Here is a 16,346-nt window from a genome sequence, read left to right as displayed (position 1 = left end):
TTTACGGATAGCCAGGGGCACACTTCAGCACTCAGACATAATTTACAAATGAAGCATTTGTGTTTAGTGAGTCCTCCAGATCAGAGGCAGTAGATGACCAGGGATGTTCTCTTGACAAGTGCGTGAATTGGACCATTTTCCTGTCCTGCTAAGGATTCAAAATGTAACGAGTACTTTTAGGTGTCAGTAAAAATGTATGTAGTAAAAGGTACAGTATTTTCTTTGGAATGTAGTGAAGTAAAGTACAGATACCAACATCAACAAATTAAGTAGTACTTGAAAGTATTTTTACTTAAGCATTGTTTACTAATGGGGAATGCAGTCAGAGGCTATAAAGGTGCTTCTGATGACAGTCCCCCCAGTTCTCTCTTTGCTGAAGCAATGAGTGCACAATTCAGTGCCCAACAAGTCGTAGATCTGATTTTTTTCAGATGTCCAGGAGGAACAAGAGAACAATGATTTAGAAGAGCAGGTGGTATCTGAAGAAGAAGATGGGGAAGAATACAACCCAGAGCACGATGCATCATCTTCAGATGAAGAAATCCCCCAAGCTGAAAGAGGGACGTTTCTGTCAAAGAAAAGCAGAATAACATGGTCCTTGTCACCATATGACAACCAGGGCAGGATGGCAGCACAAAATGTCATAAGGATGACCCCAGGGCCCACAAGACATGCAGTTGCCTATCCCCAGGACATCGCCTCTACATGTTCATCACACAAGCCATCGAAAAAATCATCCTGGAGATTACAAATTTGGAGGGTTTCCGTAAATATGGAGACAACTGGAAAAGGATGGATGAGATTGACCTGCTTGCCTACATAGGGCTGCTAGTCTTAGCGGGTGTGTATACGTCCCGAGGCGAGGCTACATGTAGTCTCTGGAATGCAGAGTGGAAGGGCGATTTTTCGTGCCACAATGCCACTGAAAGTCTCACACTTTCTCAAGAGTGCTGCGATTTGATAACCGTGAGTCAAGACCTGCAAGACGTGTGAGACAAACTGGCGGCCAAAAGAGTTGTCTGGGAGAAGTGGGTGGAGCGTCTGCCATACCTCTACAACCTTGGGCCTGAAGTAACAGTGGATGAGCAACTGGTTCCATTCAGAGGTACATTTTTATTTTCATATCTGTAATGTAAGTAATTTTTACAGTTCATTTTATTATGTATTGCTGTAATATCATTGATTTATGTGATTGTTTTTTGTGACATTGATACTAATTACTGATAGTAATCTCTTTTGTCAAAAGGTCACTGTCCTTTCCGACAGTATATGCCCAGCATGCAAGCAAAGTATCGCATCAAGATATGGGTGGCCTGTGACGCACAATCCATCTATGCTTTGAAGATGCAAGTCTACACAGGGAAGCTGACCAGTGGAGGCCTGGAGAAGAACCAGGGGATGTGGGTTGTGCTTGATGTGACCGATGCACTGAGGGGTCACATTGTCACGTGACAATTTCTTCAACTCTTATGAACTCAGCCAGCAGCTCCTGAAGAGGAAGATCACCATGGTTGGCACAGTTAGAAAGAACAAGCCTGAGCTCCCCCCTACACTCCTCGCAACAAGGGGGAGAGAGGCCATCTCATCAAAGTTTGCCTTCACCCCACCACCACTCTAGTTTCTTACCTCCCAAAGAGGAACAAGAATGTGGTCCTCCTGAGCACACTGCACAAAATGGCTGAGATCAGTGATCGTGAAGACAGGAAGCCAGCCATCATCCTGGACTACAACCACAACAAAGGAGGCATGGACAACATGGACAGGTGATTGAACTTACAGCTGCAGCAGAATAACTGCTCGCTGGCCCCTGGTCATCTTCCATAACAGCATTGATGTGTCCTCATACAATGCCTTTGTAATATGGAGCAAGATCAACCCTACCTGAATGCCTGATAAGCGGAACAAGAGGAGGGTGTTCCTGGAGCAGCTGGGAAAGGCACTTGTAACCCCACACATTCAAAGAAGGGAGCACCTCCTCTGCACAGCAGCCTCTGCAGCACTTGTGAAAGCTCTTCAGGGGACTGAATCTTGTCCTGATCCACCTGAGGCTGGGGCAGGCAAGAGGAGGAGATGCCAATTCTGCCCCCCAAAGAAGGACTGTAAAATAAATACTATGTGCTGCACATGTGAGAAATACATCTGCAAAGTCCATGCATACACACTTGCATACTGTCCTATATGTGCTAATTAGTTGATTGTTTTATGTTCTTCACGTTTGTTTTGTGTCTTCACGTTTGTTTTGTGTCCATCTTATTTATTGTTGTTTATGCACTTTGTGTCTGGGGCAATTGTTAAAAAATGAGAGAAGACTATTATTTTGTAGTTGAAGTCTTCATTGTACAGTATATAAGAATATATTACTGTTTTGCCCAAAAAGTTCAAGACTGTTATTGTTTCCCTTCAATAAAATGCATTCAAAACTACTTTCTGCACATTTCTGCTACTTTCTTAGGCCATAGTAGTGCTATTTCTTGCTTAAAAATGTAGGTTTACACCTATGCAGTACCTTTAGCAATAATAATCTTCTACTTTAGTAAGGAAAACAATAATGACAGGTGTATTGTAATAAAATCGAGTGGTGTCCACTGATTTAAATGCAGTCTTTCTGCATTGTGAAGAGGGAAAACCCAGATATTCACAAAGTTTGTGAATTGTTTCTTCATGCAAAATAGATTTGGGGTTTAAAATTCAGTTAAGCTGCTTTATTTTAGGGCTTTAGTGAAGGCGGGTAAATTTTTTTACCCTTAGGACTAGGGGAGTATACAGAATGTTAAGATTACGCAAGGGTTAAACGAGTAGCCTACATGAGACTATATTCAGTGCCATCACAGTCATGAAGTATTCTATTATTTTATGCAGGATTTTCAGTTCCGGCAAATGAAGAAAACCCGTGTCTTTGATTCACCTGATGAGCTGCCGAAGGATAGATCAAGTCTGCTCGCCATCTCCAACAAATTTGGACTGACATTTGTCGGACTAGACAGAAAGATCAAGGTGTACCTCACGGGGGACATCCTAGCTTCAGACAAAGTTGATGGAAACTCCAATGAAATAGGTAAGATTTTCTGTACATTGGTCATTCTGTCTCGTACGGTTTTCCTAAGCAATGACAGTTATGGCGTGCCTTGGCCAATGTAACTTGACTTTACCTTTTTCTCTCAATCTTACTCCTCTTTCTCAGTTGAGGGGATAGCAGCCTTAGCTGATGTTCATGTGGAGTTGCCTGTGCACAACCTGGGACTCAGCAGTGATGAGCTCACCCTGTCAGCCAGTGGCATGTCAGAAGCATCAGGCCTGTCACTGGCCTTCTACGACGTCCGCACCTTCATCAACAAGGTGATTAACTCTCATAACAACCCCCCCACTGCTAATGGAGTGGTACGGTTTCGTCATGGTGAAACAGAGTTCAGAGCCCATGCTTTGATATCAATTGAAAGCACACCAAGACTAGTCACCAACTTCTTCAGTTCCATATTTTTCCCACACACCTAATCCCCTCACTTCCATGGCTGCCCCCTCTCTCCAGGCCCGACCGCAGAAGTTGCCATTTGCGACTCTGCAACCGAGAGCCGGCCTGGGCATTATTGTGCAGGACCTCAAATGGAACCCGGTGCAGGTTTCCATGCTGGCCACCTGTCTGTCTGACGGCAGCATGATGGTGCTGGAGGTCACAGACAGCGTCACAGTGCAGGCCCAGCTACCTGCCACAGAGGGCATCACCTGTGGTAAGTGTGACATAGTGTGTAATCACTTTGAGGAATACATTTTTCATGTAATTGGAATTTTATACAATTTGTTTTCGCTTTCTGTCATCTTCTCCCTTAATACAGTATGCTGGAGTCCCAAAGGAAAGCAAGTAGCCGCAGGAAAAATGAATGCAACAGTCAGTCAGTATACTCCAGTAAGTCTGTACCAACAACTCTCAGTATAATACATTAACGACGTTAGACACACTTATTATTCCTGTGAAGTCTGGTGTGTATGATGTATTTTGCTCACAGGAGGTTGGTGGCACCTTAATTGGGGAGGACAGGCTCAGGGCAATGACTGTAGCTGAATTAGTAGAATGGTATTAAATACATCAAACGCATGGTTTCCAGGTGTTTGATGCCATTCCAGTTGCTCCGTCCCGGCGATTTCTAATGATTATGCCCTGGTCTGACTCTGACTCTGCTCTCCTGAACAGGGGCTTCAGGAGAAGAAAGTGATCCCCTGCCCAAGCTTCTACAGCTCTGACAACCCTGTCAAAGGTAAACTAGACACAGATCAGGCTGGCCTGAAGCAATAAACCTGAAATTGAACATTTTAGTGCCTTAATTTTCCTGCCTGATAACCTTAATCTCAATTATATGTTTTCTTTGTGTTGTCCTTTCTCTGTCAGTGCTGGATGTGCAGTGGCTGAGTACGTTTGTGTTTGCTGTGGCATATGCAGCAGCCGACGGCTGTCCGGAAACACCTCCTGAACTGGTGGTGATCTCCCTCCCTGTGAGTAGTACCAATGGTCTGTCATGCATCTGAATGATGATGAGATCATTTTGCAGTGTTAATTTTTCATTGTTCTAATACTAATAGGGTCATTTCACTCCGTGACTGAAATGTTTTCTCTCCTAAATGATAGTTTATGGGTTTGCCTTTTTCATTATTACTGAAACCATTTTGACAATTAACATGTTGATATGTCAGACAAAGACAGAGAAGAGGGAGGAGAGGTACCTGAACTTCAACGACCCAGTGTACGGCACCTGCACTGAGAGACAGCATCACTACTTCCTCAGCCACATAGAGGACTGGTGAGACGCTCCTCACTCTGTATTCTGCCCTGCCTGTCTGCAGATATTTTTTTATTTTCTTGTTTGTAGAAAGTGGCTTTTGAATGCAAACTCAGTTCCGTTTCCCTCTGGCTCTCAACTTCAATGTTCGAGGAACAGCTGTGAGGTTGGTGAATCACTTATGCTCATTGTTATTTTTTCTTCTTTCAGGGATGTTGTTCTTGCCGCATCAGCAGCCTCCATTGAAGTCAGTGTCATCGCCAAGCAAGAAGATAAGGTAATATTTGTCAATCAGCATTGGCTTGATTCTCACACTGGGTCTTAGAAACTTTAGCAGTTCAAGGTTGATCTGGATTGCTCAACTTCAGATATCTTTGTGCAGAACATGGTCTCATCCATTGGACAAGAAGACATCACCTCAGCATCTTCTGATAAATGATTATGGAGTAGTAAAGCCCTAATCAAAGGCCAACTGATATTGATCAATTGAGCCCCTGAGTGTCTATGTTGTCATGTAACCTCTTTGTGCAATGTGCTATTGTGTTGTTCAGACCAACTGGGAGCTGTGGTTGCTGGAGGACGCCAGCAGGGGAGAGCTGCCTGTCTCTCAGAATAACGACGACACGCTGCCTCTGGGGCTGGCCATCGACTACACCAGCCAGCAGGAGATCCACATCAGTGAGTGGTTGCTGCTCTCTCCCCTTCCAGCTTTCCAGATTCTTCTGACCCCATTCCAAACTGGTCACTTTCTCCTTGATGGATTTGTAATTCTCCCCTTGCTGAATGAAAGGACTTTGCCATGTCGTTACCAGTTCATTCAGATCTACGAGTGTGGAGTAGGCAGGAAGGGTCAGGCAAAAGAAGCTGGTGAACCATTTGGAATCAGCTGATATGTTTGTCAACAATGTAGGGCTGACCCCATTTCGTCAACTGGTCGATTGTTTGGTCGATAGGCTGATGGTCGACCAAGATTTCTTTACTCGAGCAGTAGCAACAAAAAATAACATGATGTGCAAGACACCTGTCTGAGTGGACTGATCCATTGTGGAGGCCTTGGGGATGGCCCAGTCCATCAGTCTAAGACGTGCTACTGAAATTGTATATTGTTATATTATGTAAGAACAATGGTGCAACACAAATACAAATAATATTATTTAAGAACAGATGTGCTTTCTCCTGCGTTGGATAGTGGTCGCTGTCTGCGGTTCTGAAACACATAGGTGTGCTGTTGAATTGGCACTTTTCCTAGACCATGTTGCAGTGTGCATAATAGCACATTTAACCAGCATATTGGTGTTGAGAACAATGCGGCAGAGGCAACAGCAGAGTTAGGAGATGAGAAAACAGCCCTTGTCTTAATTGTCTAAGAAAAGTGAGGAGAGAGGAAACACCAACTTAATTAGGTCTATAATCAATCGCCTTAACTGTTAAATGTGCCTGGATTTATATCATCGTCATCCATATACACTACCGTTCACTACCGTTCATATATCATCATCCATATACACTACCGTTCATATATCATCATCCATATACACTACCGTTCATATATCATCATCCATATACACTACCGTTCATATATCATCATCCATATACACTACCGTTCATATCATCATCCATATACACTACCGTTCATATCATCATCCATATACACTACTGTTCACTACCGTTCATATATCATCATCCATATACACTACCGTTCATATATCATCATCCATATACACTACCGTTCATATCATCATCCATATACACTGCCGTTCATATCATCATCCATATACACTGCCGTTCATATCATCATCCATATACACTGCCGTTCATATCATCATCCATATACACTACCGTTCATATCATCCATATACACTACCGTTCATATCATCATCCATATACACTACCGTTCATATCATCATCCATATACACTACCGTTCATATCATCATCCATATACACTACCGTTCATATCATCATCCATATACACTACTGTTCACTACCGTTCATATCATCATCCATATACACTACCGTTCATATATCATCATCCATATACACTACCGTTCATATATCATCATCCATATACACTACCGTTCATATATCATCATCCATATACACTACCGTTCATATCATCATCCATATACACTACCGTTCACTACCGTTCATATATCATCATCCATATACACTACCGTTCATATATCATCATCCATATACACTACCGTTCATATCATCATCCATATACACTACCGTTCACTACCGTTCATATATCATCATCCATATACACTACCGTTCATATATCATCATCCATATACACTACCGTTCATAGATCATCATCCATATACACTACCGTTCATAGATCATCATCCATATACACTACCGTTCATATATCATCATCCATATACACTACCGTTCATATCATCATCCATATACACTACCGTTCACTACCGTTCATATATCATCATCCATATACACTACCGTTCATATATCATCATCCGTATACACTACCGTTCACACATCATCATCCGTATACACTACCGTTCACACATCATCATCCGTATACACTACCGTTCACACATCGTCATCCGTATACACTACCGTTCACACATCATCATCCGTATACACTACCGTTCACACATCGTCATCCGTATACACTACCGTTCACACATCGTCATCCGTATACACTACCGTTCACACATCGTCATCCGTATGCACTACCGTTCACACATCGTCATCCGTATACACTACCGTTCACACATCGTCATCCGTATACACTACCGTTCACACATCGTCATCCGTATACACAAATGACTATTGTAGCTGGAAACGGCTGATTTAAAAGAAAAAGAAAATGGAATATCTACATAGGCGTTCAGAGGCCCATTATCAGCAACCATCACTCCTGTGTTCCAATGGCACGTTGTGTTAGGTAATCCAAGTTTATCATTTTAAAAGGCTAATTGATCATTAGAAAACCCTTTTGCAATTATGTTAGCACAGCTGAAAACTGTTGTCCTGTTTTAAAGAAGCAATAAAACTGGCCTTCTTTAGACTAGTTGACTATCTGGAGCATCAGCATTTGTGGGTTCGATTACAGGCTCAAAATGGCCAGAAACAAAGACCTTTCTTCTGAAACTCGTCAGTCTATTCTTGTTCTGAGAAATGAAAGCTATTCCATGCGAGAAATTGCCAAGAAACTGAAGATCTCGTACAACGCTGTGTACTACTCCCTTCACAGAACAGCACAAACTGGCTCTAACCAGAATAGAAAGAGTGGGAGGCCCCCGTGCACAACTGAGCAAGAGGACAAGTACATTGTTGTCTAGTTTGAGAAACGGACACCTCACAAGTCCTCAACTGGCAGCTTTATTAAATAGTACCTGCAAAACGCCAGTCTCAACGTCAACAGTGAAGAGGCAACTCCAGGATGCTGGCCTTCTAGGCAGACCAAGAGTTTTATTTTAGTCTGGGACAGCCCTACAACCGGACAAGTTATAGTTGAGTACTCTTGTGATGGTTAGTGTCTATCAATTCACCATTACATATATCACCAGTAGTAGCCTACATTTACTGTTAATTCCCAGCATTTCTAATCTATAATGTTTGTTTGGTTATGGTAATTTCTCTTCATGCATTCAATATATAGGGAGTATACAAAACATTAAGGACACCTGCTCTTTCCATGACAGACTGACCAGGTGAATCCTGGTGAAAGCTATGATCCCTTATTGATGTAACCTGTTCAATCCTCTTCAATCAGTGTAGATGAAGGGGAATAGACAGGCTAAGGAAGGATTTTTAAGCCTTAAAACAATTGAGACATGGATTGTGTACGTGTGCCATTCGGATGGTGAGTGGGGAAGACAAAATATTTAAGTGCCTTTGAACGGGGTATGAAAGTAGGTGCTAGGCGTACCGGTTTGTGTCAAGAACTGTACCGCTGCTGGGTTTTTCACGTTCAACAGTTTCCCGTGTGTATCCACAATGCTCCACCACCCAAAGGACATCCAGCCAACTTGAGACAACTGTGGGAAGCATTGGAGTCAATATGGGCCAGCATCCCTGTGGAACACTTTCGACACCTTGTATATTCCATACCTCGACGAATTGAGGCTGTTCTGAGGGCAAAAGGGGGGCTGCAACTCAATATTAGGAATGAATTCCTAGTGATTGGTACACTCAGTGTATTATTATTATTATTATTATTACTACTAATACTACTACAGTAGTTTACCGTTCTGATTGTAGGAGTGGACACGTTTCTAGAGCTTACAATGTATAGTGCATTCAGAAAGTATTCACACCACTTGACTTTTTTCACATTTTTATGTGAAAATGTGAAATGTGTACAGCCTTATTCTAAAATGGATTCAATTGTTGTTTTTCCCTCATCAATCTACACATAATACCCCAAAATGACGAAGCAAAAGGAGGTTTTTAGAAATGTTTGCAAATGTATTAAAAGTGAAAAACATATCACATTTACATAAGTATTCAGACCCTTTACTCAGTACTTTGTTGAAGCACCTTTGGCAGTGATCACAGCCTCGAGTCTTCTTGGGTATGACGCTACAAGCTTGGCAGACCTGTATGTGATGAGTTTCTCCCATTCTTCTCTGCAGATCCTCTCAAGCTCTGTCAGGTCGAATGGGGAGTATCGCTGCACAGCTATTTTCAGGTCTCCAGAGATGTTTGATCAGGTTCAAGTCTGGGCTCTGGCTGAGCCACTCAAGGACATTCAGAGACTTGTCCCGAAGCCACTCCTGCGTTGTCTTGTCTGTGTGATTAGGGTCGTTGTCCTGTTGGAAGGGAACCTTTGTCCCAGTCTGAGGTCCTGAGCGGTCTAGAGAAGGTTTTCATCAAGGATCTCTCAGTACTTTGCTCTGTTGATCTTTTCCTTGATCCTGACTAGTCTCCAAGTCCCTGCCATTGAAAAACATCCCCACAGCATGATGTTTCTTACAGATGTGATGCTTGGCATTCAGGTCAGAGTTCAACAGAATCTTGTTTCTCATGGTCAGAGTCCTTTAGGTGCCTTTTGGCAAACTCCAAGCAGGCTGTCATGTGCCTTTTACTGAGGAGTGGCTTCCGTCTGGCCACTCTACCATAAAGGCCTGATTGGTGCAATGCTGCAGTGATGGTTGTCCTTCTGGACGGTTCTCCCATCTCCACAGAGGAACTTTGGAGCTCTGTCAGTGACCATCGGGTTCTTGGTCACTTCCCCGACCAAGGCCCTTCTCCCCCGATTGTTCAGTTTGGCCGGGTGGCTAGCTCTAGGAAGAGTCTTCCATTTTAAGAATAATGGAGGCCACTGTGTTCTTGGGGACCTTCAATGTTGGAGACATTTTTTGGTACCCTTCCCCAGATCTGTACCTCGACACAATCCTGTCTCGGAGCTCTACGGACAATTCCCTCGACCTCATGGCTTGGTTTTTGCTCTGATGTGCAAAAAGGGGGACCTTATAGACAGGTGTGTGCCTTTCCAAATCATGTCCAGTCAGTTGAATTTACCACAGGTGGACTCCAATCAAGTTAACATCTCAAGGATGATCAAAGGAAACAGGACGCACCTGAGCTCAATTTCAAGTCTCATAGCAAAGGGTCTGAATACTTATGTAAATAAGTTATTTCTGTTTTTATTTTTTATAAATTTGTAAACATTTCTAAAAACCTGTTTACGCTTTGTCATTATGGGGTATTGTGTGTAGATTGATGAGAATCTTTTTTTAAAATCAATTTTAGAATAAGGCCGTAACGTAACAAAATGTGGAAAAAGTCAAGGTGTCTGAATGCTTTCCCAATGCACTGTACAGTTTATTTTATTAAAACACATAGGGTTTGTCTATATATGGAAAAATACACATTTAAACATTTCTACCAATCGATTGGTCGAAAGAAAACACTACTCTCGTCTGTAAAGTTTTTTTAATGCACTGCAATGTTCCGCTCCTCAGTGTCAGTCAGTAGCATTTGGTATGCGACGCTGGTTGGTACGTTCTTTTTGGCAACTGTCAGATGAATAGTGATATGCTACTGTCTCGGTATCTACTGGTATCTACAGTCAGTCAAACTGTCACGTAGTACCGCTGATGTTCCTGTCTGGGCTCCCCGCTTAAAAGACTCCACCAGCAAACCAAACTATCAATTTGAGCAGCATTTTTAAATGATTGTATTCTGATCAAATCCTGTCTCGAGAGACCTAGGCTGTATTGGATAGAAAGAGAAAGGGGGAGGCCCACGTTCATTACAATGACTCGGACGAATGAGAGAACATCAACAGAACCAGACAAGCATGTCTGAGAATGCTGATGAGGTTTACCCTGAGCTTTCCAAACTGTTGTTCTGTCTCTGGAGAGCAGTCTCAGGCAAGCAGACTCATTATTTGTCTCATCACACTGGCTTTAGTGCTGGTTTTTCCTCCAAGTGCTCAGGGCTTTGTTTCTTACTAAGAACTCAAGGTCTCTTACGTCACACAGCAATATAGCAATTCATATGCTCTGTACTTGTCTCGGCTTTTGTTAATGTCCTGGGTACCTGTGTGTGGGCGTGCATCTTCCATGAGCTTAAGTGTGTTTGTGTGTGTGTATATCTGTCTGGCTGGGTGTTTGCCTTGTTGTTTCAGTTAAAGTGTGTGTATGCCTGTGTGTTTCTCTCTGGCTACCAATAGTTAGACCTAGTTAGTTATACTGTACTTGATGTCACTTTTCCCCGCTATGTCACTACAGCCGATGAGAAGACTTTGCCCCCGGCGCCCACTCTGCTGCTGCTGTCTACAGATGGAGTTCTGTGCCCCTTTTCACTGCTCAACTTCAACCCTGGGGTCAAGCAACTGGTCGCTGCCCCCACCAGCCTGGCCCTGGACGGAGAGAGACTGCCCCCTGCAGGTCTGGAGGACCTCTTCAGCTTTTTCATATTTACAAATCGTGTATTTTTTTTCTATCTCACTGAATACATTTGTCTTATGATACTTGCAATACCTATACTACTATCATACTGTAAAGTATTTATAATAGTGTTGTGATAGGATCCACTAAAAGCAGCTCTCCTCTCTGCATTGCAGGATCTGCAGCTCCCCTCCCCCCTTACCCAACCTCCTCTCTCCCATCAGCCCCGGCGGCATTCCCTCCGCTCCGCCTTCCCTTGGCCACCACACCAAACCCTCCTCCCCCTGCCTCCTCCCCTGCCTCTGTTTCACTGTTCACCGCAGCCCCAGCTCCAGCCTCCTCATCCGGCTTCTCGTTCTCCATGCCCCCCTCCTCTTCCACTGCTCCCCCCGCCTTCTTTCTGGGGGGCTCTACTGCCTTCAGTGCGAGCCCAGCCTTGGCCACCTCTGGTAGCTTCTCCTTCTCCTCCAAGCCCCTGACAGAGACCCCAGCCGCAGCTTCGGCCTTCTCCGTCAGTGCCCCCAAACTTCCAGTGATGGAAATGGCTCCAGTTCCGGCCCCCACTCCAAAGCCCACCCCCCAGCGCCTGGCCACCGCCTCCCCCATCACGGTGCTCCGAGGCACCCCCGAGCCAACCACTCCCGCTGTGAAGATGAACCTCAATGACAGGTGAGAGGTTGATATACATACCTGAATAACTTTGACTGTTTACATTTCACTTAGATCAGTTATGGGCAACTCACGGCCCCCCTTTTGTAGGCCTGCGGACCAATTTCAATTAAAAACGACTCCGTTAGGGTCTCAACTTACTGTTGAGAGTTCGAGTAATAGAATACACAAGGTGCTGTTTTGAAATTCGTTTGTGCATCAGCAGTGACTTAATTAGCCCATGTCAGCCAAAAAAATTCGATTACATTTTATTTATTTTTTATTTATTGTTAAGTTAGTCTAGCGGCCCGCTATCTAAAACTTGTAGTAAGCATGGATGAATTACCGACTGGGGTAGGGCCCATTGATCATCAGTTATCATTTTAAAAACATTTACCTCCACCCTATGGCAAAATGTGTAGAATTGCATGAAATTAGTTATCAAATTGCTAAACCTTCTCTCCGCCCCATCGCAAAAAATCTTTAAAATATACATTTTTTCCTCTTTGATGTCATAAGGCGTGTCACTGAAATGTTTTGTTCGCTAGGTGGTGGGGGGGCTGTATTTGGTATTTTTTTAGGATCCACATTAGCTGTTGCAAAAGGAGCAGCTACTCTTCCTGGGGTCCATACAAAACATGAAACATGACATAATACAAAACATTAATACACGAGCAGCTCAAGGACAGAACTACATAAAAAAAAGTGTAAAGGCACACACAGCCTACATATCAATACATACACAAACTATCTAGGTCAAATAGGGGATAGGCGTTGAGGTGTTGCTTTATCTGTTTTTGAAACAAGGTTTGCTGTTTATTTGAGCAGTATGAGATGGAATGGAGTTCCGTGCAATAATGACTCTCTATAATATGTACGTTTTCTTGAATTTGTTCTGGATTTGGGGACTGTGAAAAGACCCCTGGTGGCATGTCTGGTGGGGTAAGTGTGTGTGTCAGAGCTGTTTGTAAGTAGACTATGCAAACAATTTGGGATTTTCAACACATTTAATGTTTCTTATTATAAGAAGTGTTGCAGACAGTCTTTCCTCAACTCTTAGCCAAGATAGACTGGCATGCATAGTATTTATATCAGCCCTCTGATTACAATGAAGAGCAAGACGTGCCGCTCTGTTCTGGGCCAGCTGGAGCTTAACTACGCCTTTCCTTGCAGCATTTGACGACATGACTGGACAATAATCAAGAAAAGACAAAACTAGAGTCTGCAGAACTTGCTTTTTGAAGTATGGTGTCAACAAAGCAGAGCATCTCTTTTTATTACGGACAGACCTCCCCATTTTTACAACCATTGAATCTATATGTTTTGACCATGACAGTTTACAATCTAAGGTAATGGCAAGTCATTTAGTCTCAACTTGTTCAACAGCCACGCCATTCATTACCAGGTCTAGAACTTAGGGAATGATTTGTACCAAATACAATGCTCTTAGTTTTAGAGATGTTCATTACTGTCCACCCATTCCAAAACAGACTGCAGCACTTTAAGGGTTTCAATGACTTCATTAGCTGTGATTTCTGATGTGTATATGGTTGAACATCAGCATACATGGACACACATGTTGTTTTAATGCCAGTGGCAGGTCATTGGTAAAAATAGAAAAGAGTAGAGGGCCTAGAAAGCTGCCCTGCGGTACGCCACACTTTACATGTATGACATTAGAGAAGGTTCCATTAAAGAAAACCCTTATGAGTTATATTTTGTAGATTGCCATATCCTGGATTCAGAGCTGAGGTTGAAAAGCCATAACACAAGTTTTTTTCAACAACAGGTAATGGTCAATAATATCAAAGGCTGCACTGAAATCTAACAGTACAGCTCCCACAATCTTATTATCAATTTCTTTCAACAAATCATCTGCCATTTGTGTCAGTGCCGTACATGTTGAGTGCCCTTCTTTATAAGCATGCTGAACGTCTGTTCTTCATTTGTTTACAGAGAAATAGCATTGTATTTGGTCAAACACCATTTTTTCCAAGAGTTTGCTAAGAGCTGGCAGCAAACGTATAGGGCTGCTGTTAGAACCAGTAAAGGCCCCTTTACCACTTTTGTTTAGCGGAATTACTTTGTCTTCCCTCCAGGCCTGAGGCCGAAGACTTTCCTCTAGGCTCAGATTAAAGATATGACAGATAGGAGTGGATATAGAGTTGGCCACCATCCTCAGTAGCTTTCCATCTAAGTTGTCAATGCCATTAGGTTTGTCATTATTGATCGATATCAATAATTTTCGCACCTCCCACACTAACTTTACAAAATTCAAACTTGCAATGCTTGTTTTTTTTATGCATGAATACGATAGCTCACTGTTCGTTTGCCCACTTTGCCAATGAAGTAATCATTAAATTAAATGCCAACATCAAATGTTTTTTTGTATGGGCCTGATTCGATGAAAGATGGAGTTAAATTTGTCTTTCTGCCCATCATTTCATTTTAAGTACTCAAGTTTTTTTTCCATCATTCTTTATATCATTGATCTTGGCTTCATAATACAGTTTCTTCTTCTTTTTGTTGAGTTTAGTCACATCATTTCTCAATTTGCAGTAAGTCACCCAGTCAGATGTGCAGCCAGACTTATTATCTGCTCCTTTTGCCCCATCTCTTTCAACCATACCGTTTTTCAATTCCTGATCAATCCATGGAGCCTTAAGCGTTCTAACAGTCAGTTTCTTAACAGGTGCATGTTTAGCAATAATTGGAAGAAGCAATTTCATAAATTCATCAAGTGCAGCGTCTGGATGTGGGTACGCAGACCCATGAGCCACTGCCAGCCCCTCATGATGAGTTCTGTGTTTTATGGCCCCTACCCCCATCAAAGTTGCCCATCCCTGACTTAGATGTTTGTTGGCTGGCTTAGCTAGATATGCTTATGTTTCTGTCCCTCAGATTCCTGGCAGTAGAAACCCCCGCTGCAGCTCCAGCCTCCCAGCCCTTCTCCTTCAACTCCACACCCAAAGCTGCCTTCTCTGAGCCTAGCAGCCATCCCGCTCCTCTGCCCATAGTCACCAAGTCTGCAGCCATGCCAGGTAAGGACAATAATAAGCATAATTCAGCATAATTCATACAGATGTACAGTGCCTTCAGAAAGTATTCATACCCCTTGACTTATTCCACATTTTGTTACAGCCTGAATTCAAAATGGATTAAATATAAACATGTTTTCACCCAAAAACACACGATACCCCATAATGACAAAGTGAAAACATGTTTTTAGAAATGTTAGCAAATTTATTGAGAATAAATGTAATTTACATAAGTATTCACACCCCTGAGTCAATACTTTGTATGAGCACCTTTGGCTGTCATTGCAACTTTGAGTTGTCTTGGGTATGTCAGCTTTGCACATCAGGAATTGGGGAATTTATCCCATTTTTTTCCCTTGAAGATTTCCTCAAGCTCTGTTAAGTTCGATAGGGAGCGGCAGTGAACAGCAATCTTCAATTCTTTCCGTAGATTTTCAATGGGATTCAAGTCCGGGCTTTGTCTGGGTCACTCAAGGACTTTCACATTCTTGTTCTGAAGCCATTCCAGCGTTGCTTCGGCTGTATGCTTGAGGTCATTGTCCAGTTGGAACGTAGATCTACGCCCCCGGTCATTTGCACTCTGAAGCAGGTTCTCATCAAGGATTTGGCTCCATTCACTGTTCCCTCTATCCTTACCAGTCTCCCAGTGCATGCCGCTGAAAAGCATCCCATAGCACGATGCTGCCACCGCCATGATTCACGATAGGGATGGTGCTAGACAGGTGATGAGCTGTGACAGGTTTTCTCCAGAAATAGTGCTTTGCATTCAGACCAAAGAGTTTAAAAAAAATCTCATCAGACCACAGAATCTTTGGCCTTATGCTCTGTCTTTCACATGCCTTTAAGCAAACTCCAGGCATGCTGTCATGTGCCTTTTTCTCAGGAGTGGCTTCTGTCCGGCCACTCTCCCATAAAGCCCAAAATGGTGAAGTGCTGTTGAGACTTGTCCTTCTGGCAGGTTCTCCCATCTCTGCCAAGGATGGCTGTAGTTCTGTCCGAATGGTCCTGGGTTTTTGGTCACCTCCCT

The 16,346-nt window shown here is 43.1% G+C and overlaps 1 protein-coding gene across 4 annotated transcripts in view; it reads left to right on the top strand.

The window, feature by feature from the left end:
- nup214 (nucleoporin 214) overlaps nucleotides 1-16,346 on the top strand; it is a 76,854-nt gene that overhangs the window by 1,934 nt on the left and 58,574 nt on the right. For all 4 annotated transcript variants that reach the window (XM_014133089.2, XM_014133105.2, XM_014133096.2 and 1 more), the window contains exons 2-13: nucleotides 2,860-3,055; nucleotides 3,182-3,336; nucleotides 3,527-3,725; nucleotides 3,831-3,901; nucleotides 4,187-4,250; nucleotides 4,382-4,485; nucleotides 4,684-4,790; nucleotides 4,980-5,046; nucleotides 5,321-5,447; nucleotides 11,475-11,633; nucleotides 11,810-12,302; nucleotides 15,183-15,322. In XM_014133089.2, coding sequence (XP_013988564.1) covers nucleotides 2,860-3,055; nucleotides 3,182-3,336; nucleotides 3,527-3,725; nucleotides 3,831-3,901; nucleotides 4,187-4,250; nucleotides 4,382-4,485; nucleotides 4,684-4,790; nucleotides 4,980-5,046; nucleotides 5,321-5,447; nucleotides 11,475-11,633; nucleotides 11,810-12,302; nucleotides 15,183-15,322 — 1,882 coding nt within the window. The remainder of the gene's footprint in view (nucleotides 1-2,859; nucleotides 3,056-3,181; nucleotides 3,337-3,526; nucleotides 3,726-3,830; nucleotides 3,902-4,186; nucleotides 4,251-4,381; nucleotides 4,486-4,683; nucleotides 4,791-4,979; nucleotides 5,047-5,320; nucleotides 5,448-11,474; nucleotides 11,634-11,809; nucleotides 12,303-15,182; nucleotides 15,323-16,346) is intronic.

This window comes from Salmo salar, chromosome ssa01, assembly GCF_905237065.1.
Source record: "Salmo salar chromosome ssa01, Ssal_v3.1, whole genome shotgun sequence".
In the NCBI taxonomy this organism is placed as follows: domain Eukaryota; kingdom Metazoa; phylum Chordata; class Actinopteri; order Salmoniformes; family Salmonidae; genus Salmo; species Salmo salar.
This window is presented reverse-complemented; position numbering and strand designations above follow the sequence as displayed.